General features: G+C 42.3%; 1 protein-coding gene across 4 annotated transcripts; it reads left to right on the top strand.

The window, feature by feature from the left end:
• Positions 1 to 686: 686 nt before the first annotated feature.
• On the top strand, positions 687 to 7,850 carry SPRY1 (sprouty RTK signaling antagonist 1). Of its 4 annotated transcripts, none has more exons than XM_006125605.5 (3): positions 687 to 1,028; positions 1,761 to 2,213; positions 5,669 to 7,850. In XM_006125605.5, exon 3 carries the CDS (start codon positions 5,724 to 5,726, stop codon positions 6,684 to 6,686), a length of 963 nt encoding a protein of 320 aa, XP_006125667.1. In that variant the 5' UTR covers positions 687 to 1,028; positions 1,761 to 2,213; positions 5,669 to 5,723; the 3' UTR covers positions 6,687 to 7,850. The 4 variants fall into 4 exon arrangements, with proteins under 4 accessions (XP_006125667.1, XP_075785975.1, XP_006125669.1 ...); XM_075929860.2 differs by lacking the exon at positions 687 to 1,028 and adding an exon at positions 1,088 to 1,363; XM_006125607.5 differs by lacking the exons at positions 687 to 1,028; positions 1,761 to 2,213 and adding an exon at positions 2,221 to 3,479.
• Positions 7,851 to 10,158: the final 2,308 nt, after the last annotated feature.

The following is a 10,158-nucleotide window of genomic DNA, read 5'->3' as shown; positions in this document are numbered from 1 at the left end:
CCTGTAAGCTAGTCTGTGAGAATGGACCTCTTGTCCCCGTGCTAAGTGAATTGATTTCAATGGGATTACGTGTGATAACAGAGGTCTGCCCAGTAGGAACAGCTTGCAAGAAGCAAGACAGAAATGAAAGAATGGTAAGGCAAAGAGTAAGAGGTAAAACATATGAATAATGTGATTAGAGCAGGGATCAGTCCCATCTTGAGAATACAGAATTTGATAACATAAGATGTCTTTAGTTATTGTTCTAAGTTATGTAGACTGTTCACAGTGACCCTTCAACCTTGTCTTTATCAGACATCTAGATTCTTGTCAATATCACAGTACTAATCAATCTTTTTTGAATGTGGAAAGGTTAGTAGTCTTCAGGACCATGGCAGGAAGAAGAGAGATGAATGTGGGAGAAGTGAACAGATTTGCATGTTGTAAATGTATGCGGATATTATTTTGCAGGGGAACAGAAAGAAGGGTGAGTAGGTTTTGCGCCTAGGCTAGTGTGTTTTTGACAGTATTACAAGGCTGTGGCCTCAAAGACATGCTTAACTTTCAACAATGAATGCTCCTAATTAGTTCTGAGAGACCATGTAAGTGCTTGCCAGATCAGGACCAAGATCAAGTTCGTGACACATTGACTCGCACGCACATACGTTTATTATCTATTCCATTCTCACGTTACTTTCCACAATGTTAAAACATTTTACAGGGTAGCAAGTAAACCTTGAAATTCGCACGTACAACTGAATGAAGAAATGGCTGCCGGGTTGTAGAGAACTCCACTCCAGGATTTCAAGAAAGCTTTTCCGAGTGACACATTGACATCATCGGAGGCGTGACTGAGGGGGAGGCGGGGGCTCCGCGCTGAAATGCTGCTGTGCGGAGCTGGAATTACTGTGTAACAGCAACAGTAAAGCAAATAGCAAAGTGATAGCAGCAGACAACAGTGAGCAACTGCTGTCTATATTGGTTAGGTTGGAATTATCTCCAGTTTCTTCACATGTGCATTGGGGAGCAGTTTTTTATCTTTGTATTAGGTAAGCATCAGCAGCGTTTGTTCTCCTTTTGGAAGACATTTAAGAACAGATCAGGTGTTTAATGTTTGTTCTTGAACTGAAGGGGGGGGTCTCTTTAAATTCTCGTTTTAAGGTCTTAGCTTAATGGTTGCTTTGCCAGATGCAAATAACATTTGTATTGTGAATTACAATGCCGTTTACTGCTAATGCTTTCATAGAAAGAATACTGGTGCACTTTTATTTCTCTCTGTTTTGTAGTTTAATTCTGCAGCAAGTCAACTGCGTGAAATGATTAAATATGCACTATACTGAATTAGAGACTGAAAAGTATTCTCGTGAATTCTCTAGTAAAATAGGTAAAGCCACTTACAATTTGCTGGTAATGTACAATTTGCAATTAAGTAATTGTGCCCCCCCTTGCGTTGTTGGTCTTACTTAATGAACAGATTTTTTTTGCGTGCTGGAACGTTGTTTGCGCCACTTGAAATGCCAGGGAGTTTTAAAAGCACTTCCTGCAAGAAGTTTGTGTCTAGAGTTACATTAGATTTTAGTTTTCTGACTGACATGCTCCAAGCCTGTCAATCAGTCTGCAACAGCAACAAGCAAGCACATGGCAGTTTGCAGAGAGCTCTGAGACCGAGCCATTGCTTTCTGCTGCCTCTCGCTTGCATGTTTTAGAACTTGCTCCAGTTACGGTAGATATGGCTTGAAAATAAGCGTCTCTTCATTATTATTATTATTATTTTGCGACAGGCATTCTCGTTACACTTTGGCTGTACGGAGGGGAGAGGGGTTGCAGCAGGACCATGTGGTGAAGCAGAGCTGGATCTGGGACGTCGTTGTGCACCACGCAAGTTCAGCTTAGAAGGCTCGTGTGACTATCCAGGGGAAATACAAGTCGAAGTCGGTGGAAGAAAAGAGGAATCTTGTATTCCTTGCCTTGCTCTGCTCTATCTTGTTGGATCACGTTGCTGCTACTGCAGGTGGCTCTATAGCTGCTTCTGCTCGTTTGCGGGCAGCAATTGTGCCTGCATCTTGCCATTTTGATCTGCTAGCTTGAAATGAACCATTTGCAGCAAGGGGTTGATTGTCGTCACCTATAACCGAAGAGAGAGACTTGCAGCCAGAGAGACGGCTTCCTTGGGAATCCCACCACCATCGAGTGATTTACTTCTCCCAAGAGAATTGTGCCTGCTCAATGAACAAGTGAGTTAGGGGCACGCAACCATTGAATGTTTGTTTCTTTTGAGCAGAGGTGCGGGGAGGGAGGAGGGGAGAACTGCATTTCCCTCCGCTCGGTGAATGGGATCTGGTGATCACTGTGTGCTTTGCAGAAAACAGAAATACGGAAGAGTTGTCCTCTCCAACCAAAACGGGGCTGGAAAAAAAAAAGAGAGAGAGAGAAAGCGGGGCACAGTCTCTTCTGAAGGGGAAACGAAACCCACCCGCCTTCTCTTAACACTTGCGCTGCTCTGTGGATCTTAACTGGGGTGGCTTGAAATGGATTTGCCACTAGTGACTTCTTGGAGATAAGTCCTTAATTCCTCTCCCGTTCTTACTGAGCTAAAACTCCGTGAGGTCTGCAGCGCCGCCGCCTTTTGCACGTGTCGAGTTGGAGGAGTGAGCAGGTGTCGTTGCATTTCCCCCCTTCCCCCTTTTGAGGGAAGGGGAGATCAGGCTGCTGCCAGCCGTGTGCTGTGGCGGAGGTCTGGCGTAGGCTGGGGTGGGCCCGTTCTTCTGGTGTGTGTGTGTGTGTGTGTTTTAACTGGCGCTCAGGGTTATGTTTTAATCCGAGGGCTCTGAACTCTTCTGGCCAAGCGAGCAGGCTTGAGTGTGCAAAGGGGCGGGACGGCGAGAAGCAATGGCTTAGGATTCCCGGCAGACCTGGGCTGTGCACTGCTGGTAGCTCTCCTGAGTGGTGTCTGGGGGAAACCTGGTGCCCGTGCCCCAAGCTGCCCGTAAGGATTCAGGGAGAGGAGTGGGGCCAGGCCGTTGTGTAGTTCCCCCTTCTCCAGAGGTTGTTCTGGATCTGTGCTGGAAAGGACCGTGAGGTGTGGGGAGGAGGGCGGGAAAAGAGGTTCTTGCGGGCGGTCAGGCGGTGACACTTTATGAATGAGGGAGGAGGGAAGTGAGGGGGTCACGTTTTGACGGGGGCTCTGAAATGCTTCGTGGAAACATCTAGCAAAACCCTTCCTCCTCCTTGCAGAGACTGCTAAAAGCTGCCTTCAGTAACCCCTAAGGGGAGAGCCTTCCTCCGCTCCTGGCTGAGGTTTGGCAGGGCTGTAGAGGTGGAGAGGCTAAAGGGATGGGATAAAAGGAGAGAGACTTTCCCCCTCCCCCCTCGTTTCCCCGCCCTTAGCCCACCGGGGGAAAAATCCCCTGTGCACGTCCTAGCACACCCAGACCTTCCAGTGCCGTGCTGGAGAAGCGGGATGCTACAGCTTTAAGTATTGGAAGGACCGCCCTCCTGAGGTAATGGTAACCTCCGTCTTCCCCTCCTCCTGCAAAAGGGGGGGGGGGGGCAGCCCTTGTTTTCATTCATAACTTTTCCCTCTTCCTTCCTCTCCGTCAACTATTTATTCATCGCTTCGCTCGGCTCGGATTGCAGAGGGCGCAGCTCCACCGCCGTACCTTGTAGTGGGGCGATCTTTGGCTTCCTCCCCCCCTCCCCTCTCTCTTGCACCTTTCTGTGTAGCAAACAAGCGCCAGTTAAAACGCAGCAATGCAGAATGCATTCGGGTGGTGATTCTGCCTTTTGGAAGCTGAGCTGGGAGAAGGAAAAAAGGGGGGGCAGTCGGGTGAACCCCGGTCTGGAGGAAACGCAGACGTACTTGTACATTGTGCTAAAATCCGCAATGGTTCTGAGCGTGGGCATCAAAAAATGGTATCTTAGACTTTTGTTCGCTTTACTTTTGGGGGGAAAAAAAAGTAATTTTGATACTCGCAGTGGGGGTAATTGGTTCTTTCCATTAGAAACTGTGTGGCTTGCTGCTGGCTTTTTTTGTCTCTCTTGATTGCAATGTGTATCGTCAATCTGCGTGTTTTTATTAATATTGAATTTTTTTCAGAGATGGCACTGGTTGCACTCTTTTTTTAAAAATACTATCAGATTCTTCCCCTGAAAGTGCACTTCTGATCTCAGCAGCTGTATGACTTTTCCCCTTTCTGTGTTCATTCATCCCTAGTATTTTGTGTGCACATATTAAAGACTTAAGAAAAGGAGAGCTTGTTATGTGGGATGAATAAAGAGTGACTGGATAGAGGTGGGGTTTTGTAGTCTTAAAACCTTAAGTTCTAAACAGGTGGTATTAATGCTTTCTATGTCACAATGTAAATTTGAAATAAATAGTTAGACTTTTTTTTTACAAGTTCTACACAGACTACTGAAGCAGTGCCTCTTAACAGGATTTCAGGGGAATTTTGCTTTTCTCCTCTCCTGTGTATTCATCCTCTCCCTCCTTTTTTTCTTTCTTGAATTGGGAACATCTCAGTGTCAAATATGCTCTGGATATGCAAGACACACTTACTATTACTAGGGTCATTGGACGAGTTGATTTTACATATATTAAAGTCTGAAAAGGAAAAAAAACATTTATTTTACGCAGTTTTACTCTTGTGAGGCTGAGGGAAGTAAATCTTCCTTAACTGTTGTTGTAGGGAAGCAAATGTTTGTTTTCCCACGATACTCTGTGATCACTGCAATGATGTATAAATAATCTGCCCTCCTTGCCTCCTCCCATTACCTTTTGTATAGGTACAAAATTGGCACTCTGCAGAATTTTCCAAATCAGCATTGTGTCAGTAATTTGGGACAAGAAGTTGTAAAAAAGATAAAAATAAAACAAATGTAATTTTATTTGTTTATTCAGTCTTCCATGATTTTTCCACAGTAGCTTGTGAAATTTTTTACATTATTTTTTCACGAGAAAAGGTACGTGACAAGTCATAAATATCTGAAAACTGTGTTCCAGTTTTATTTTACTACTTCATCTCCACACACACACCCTGCCCTGTAGTCTCAAAACACTTAAGAAAGCTGTTGTATAACAAGCTGTTATTTACATCTGCTGTCTTACTTTAATAACAAGTTTGCTACATTATTTGGAAACTTTGAGCTTTCTACTGTGAAAATGACCTTCGGTTTTAGGCATTTTTTTGTAGGATTTATTTGAGATTTCTTAATGGATGTCTTTCTTTTTAAAGATAGATTATAAGCTTAAAACATGATATCGTATTCACAGACTGACAAAAGAGTTTGTGCAAATTTAATTATGCAGAATATTAATCTGATATCTATTCAAGTATCTAACTTGATTTGGAGTACTAAGTATTGCTGTTGCTGATCTCAGTAACCAAGATAACCAAATAAACATTCAGGTTAATACTTCATTTGTTTCAAATGGAAAAATCTCAGATTTAAAATGTCTTGGGGTCTCCTCTTACATTCCTTGTCTGGCATGCCAGACCCAGACTCTCCCTCTTCTACCCTGTCTCCCTCCACTCCCTTACCCCCTCGCAGTGGTCACATCATTGTAAACCATGGCTAAAGGAGATCATTACCAAGTGGTCAGGGAAGTTTGTGGCTTTCTGTGACATTTTTATTTTTAAAAGCTCCCTGTGATTTACTCCTTTCACCCTTTTTATTTTAATTTTTTTCTTAGGATTTCAGATGCATGCCAGGTTCCCACTGAATGCCAGAAGTAGAAATCCCTACAGATGGAGCCCCAAAGTCAACATGGCAGTGGCGGTTCATTAGTTGTAATCCAGCAGCCTTCCTTGGACAGCAGGCAAAGGTTGGACTATGAAAGAGACATTCAGCCATCAGCTATCTTGTCATTGGACCAGATCAAAGCCATCAGGGGCAGCAATGAGTATACCGAAGGTCCATCTGTGGTGAAAAAGTCTGGCCCACGGACAGCACCAAGACAAGAAAAGCATGAAAGGACTCATGAAATCGTACCAATTAATGTGAATAATAATTATGAGCACAGACCCAGCCACCTGGGACCCGGGGCACACCAGCCTAATGTAAGGGCTCCTATGTTGAGCAGATCGACTAGCACTGGAAGTGCAGCTAGTTCTGGAAGCAACAGCAGTGCCTCTTCAGAGCAGGGGTTGTTGGGAAGAGCGCCACTCTCTCGGCCAGGTTCAAGCCACAGATCTGAAAGGACAATCCGGACACAGCCCAAGCCGTCATCTTTGATGGTAGATGATCTGAAGGGTCCCTTGAAAGAGGACATGACACAGCACAAGTTTATCTGTGAACAGTGTGGGAAGTGCAAATGTGGTGAGTGCACAGCCCCGAGGGCCTTACCTTCGTGTTTGGCCTGCAACAGGCAATGCTTGTGCTCAGTAGAAAGTATGGTGGAGTACAGCACCTGCATGTGCCTGATCAAAGGGATCTTCTACCACTGTTCCAATGATGATGAAGGGGACTCGTATGCGGATAATCCCTGCTCTTGTTCGCAGGCACATTGCTGTTCTAGGTACCTGTGCATGGGAGCATTGTCCTTGTTTTTTCCTTGCTTGCTCTGCTACCCTCCAGCTAAGGGATGCCTGAAGCTGTGTCGAGGGTGTTATGACCGGATCAATCGTCCTGGTTGCCGATGTAAGAACTCCAACACTGTCTATTGTAAGCTGGAGAGCTGCCCATCTCGGAGTCAGGGAAAGCCCTCATAATTTTGGAGGGGAGATTTTACTTCTTCCAGTGCTTGTTTTCAGGTTGTGGCTAATTTTCTGTTTGTGTGGGGGTTTTACCATTGCATCCTTTTCCACTTTATGTATGCAAGTTCTTTCCTGTGCCCCCTCCATAATCCCTCTCTTAACTCAGACAGGTGTGGAGTATTTTACTCAGTCATGTTTATTTCAATTCTTTGGTAAGCCTGGACACTGTGCCTGCATTTGACTCCTCAACTTGACAGGGCCTCCTAGGTTTGTAAGTAATCCACTCATGAAAGAGGCAGTGAGGGCTTTTCTTCAGCCTCTTACTCTGCAAACAACTTCCCCAATGTTCCCTTTTGTTCTCTGCAACTGTCTCTCTCTTTAGTTCCAAGGAATAGTTCTACCTTATTTCACGATCAAGCTGGATTAATCTTGAGGGGTTTGGAACTGTAGAAAATTTAAGGCAGGCTTTTACTCCATAGTGAGAGAGAACCTGCTTTTCCCTTTGTTCCTTCGTGGAATTGTCTCAGTCCAGAGACTTGCCTGGTTGATACATTTTTTTTTTTTCTTTTAAAGTGTAGTTTTGGATTTTGCTTCACTATATAGATCTTCACATTGGAGACAATATGGCTGCAATTTGTTCATCTGTTTTCCTTGCTTTCAAATCTGTGAAGGACATCACTACTCCACCTCTGTCACCATGTTTCTGTGATCACTGAGATCCTGTTGATGCTGATGTTAAAGTTGGTGGTGTTTGCATATCTGAATAATCTTCAGGTGTTATTGAATTAAGTTACCTAAATGTTCTTGGCTCTTTAACACTTCTCTTATTCCCTTGGTTAGTGAATTTAGCTCTGCCTTGTGCTTCATAACTTTAATCTGTTCCAAGTTTTATTGCCTTAGCCACAATTTGTGGTCTTTTTTTTGTATATTTGATGTATAAAACACAAAGTTGAATCCTTACTATTTTTAAGACAAAAGTCTGTTAAAACTTTTTTTTATTGTAAAGAATATTTATTTTGTGAATCTCTATTATTTTATGATATTTATTGCAAAAGACTGTTTTGAAAAATGTACTCGCCTGAATATAACAAAATATCAATACTTAACGAAAATAAGGGTGACACAAAGAAAGTACATATGTTAACTATAATGCAGAAAATATATTAATTAATGAAAATGTCTCTTGAGTTTTTCATTTTAATATACCCGTAGGTAGTGGTGTGATCTCTAAGTCTATATTGCAAAAAGTGTTGCTATTTTTTTTCTCCTTGTGCTATGTCAGGGGGTTGAATAACCAATACTGTGAGGATACTAGCATGTGTTCAAGTCTTGTTTGCCTAACTTTGATGTTGAAAATTCATTAAAATGAATTTTCACTAGGAGATATTTAATAAAATTGAATCTCTGTAATTTGCTTGATGTTGCCATGAAGTTTAGACCATATCAATTTACCAGAGCATTCTGGAAATGCAGCTATAGATAGGGACCCCTAACTTCTATTATTTTTGTGTGTGTGTGTGTGTGTGTGTTACTGCACATCTGTACAAAAGGCAAGAAGTAAAAATAATCTTGGTGTTGCTGAAGTCTGTTAGGTCAGGAAACCTATGTTTTGTTTTGTCTTGCTGCCCTGCGGGAACTCTGACTTATCCAATCACAACTGAACTTCACTTGTCCCTTTTAATCTAAACTCTCTTGAAAGTAATATAGGTATCACAGCTATTTGCTGAGTACATGCACATTTAAATGGTCAGAAATAGGCTTTGCTTTAGGATGAATGGACAGTCTCCCACTTCTAATGGTGTACTTTCAGGCTTCCCAAGGAGAGTGTACCAGTTCAATACACTGCTAAGTTGCGTTCATAATGTTTCTCTGACCTTCTGCAGCACATTTAAGAAAAAGTAGTTTTAAGATTCAGGAGACTACATCATACTCTGCAAATGAGTTCTCAGATTTTGTTGCTTTGAGTGACCTCAACTTGTTTTATCAATAACCCCTCAGAATATTAAAAAATATACTAGACTGGGCTCTTCTAATTAAGTGTGTCAGCACTGACTCCCCGAGTGTCTTTTGTTGTTGCTGGAGTTCAGCTATAAGTCATTAAAATGTTGTTAGGAGTTGCATCTCTTGTTGAAAGAAGAATGCAGCTTTTATGACAATAAGTACAGGCAGTCCCCGGGTTACGTACAAAATAGGGACTGTAGGTTTGTTCTTCAGTTGAATTTGTATGTAAGTCGGAACTGGTACATATTGTAGGGGAAACTCTAGCCAAACATTTCTCCAGAGCTCAGTTTTATTCTCCCACACCTCACTTCCCTCAGTCCTTTATTCTCAAGCTGAGGTGTCTGCTGAGAAAAGCCGCTCCGCGTCTCCCTGGTCTGCTGGGGGGAGCGGGGGGCGGTGCTAGCTTCGCCTCTCCCTGGACTGCTGGAGGGAAGCAGCTAGTGCGGGGTTGCCTCACCCCGTTTGTAAGTAGGGATCCGATGTAAGTCGGATCCATGTAACCCGGGGACTGCCTGTATATGGAATTATTACTTATATTGACACAAAGTATATGTTCCTTTTATAGTAAAAGTGGTAGTCCATTCTTGAGTGCCCCAGTGTAATTTTAACAGTATACCGAGAACTGACAAAGTTTACAGGATCAGATTTCTTCAGTATTTGTCAAGTGGCAACATAAAAATACTAACCAATATTTTCTTTCTTTGGATGTGGTAGAGCTGATTTTTAAAAAAGCATTTTGGGGAAGAACTTACTTTTTTTTTTAACTACTTTTTCATTGGTAATTTGGTCCAATGCTAAGCTGCAAACAGTCCTTAAGACATTGAAATCCTTGTCGAACAATTGCCATTGCTCTGATACAACCACTTTCCCTGTAATTTGCCAATATTAAAAACAAAAAGACTGAAGAGCTTTGTTCTCAGAACTGTCAGTCCAATATATGTTGAACAGTTTTAGTCTCATATTTGTTACTTCTTATGTAATTCTATTTATTTCATTAAAGTGTATATGAATCCTTTATTTTCCAGAGCTATATTTCCTTAGCTCCGGACTTCCAAAAAACCAAAATATATAGCTTGCTTGAAAACAAAGGAATCATGTAGATTGTCTTAATTCATCATGCTGTTCAAGTTGCAGAATATAATCCGTAACTATTTTGGTTTCCTGAAAAATTGGCCTTTTAGTTTCTTATTAACTCTGGGAAAATGGCAAGGAAAATTTTCCCTTAAACCATTGAGTTCTTTCATATTGAAGATATATTACGTTTTTTAGGTATAGTTGTGGGGCACTGTTAAATAGTTTCCAGGCTGCATGCCAGAGGTGGCTACATTTAAGCAATTGGAATGGTATCTTTTGTCTAGTTGGTATATTTTGCATAGTTAATGTAAGTTTGATTTAGTAATGCACTGTGGCATCGTTCGGAGCGTAAGGTTTTTCATACTTAACAAATATACAACACCTTACTCTGAGAACATCTGTGCTTAGGTCC

The sequence above is a fragment of the Pelodiscus sinensis genome, chromosome 4, assembly GCF_052426305.1.
Source record: "Pelodiscus sinensis isolate ZL-2025 chromosome 4, ASM5242630v1, whole genome shotgun sequence".
NCBI classification, from domain to species: domain Eukaryota; kingdom Metazoa; phylum Chordata; order Testudines; family Trionychidae; genus Pelodiscus; species Pelodiscus sinensis.
This window is presented reverse-complemented; position numbering and strand designations above follow the sequence as displayed.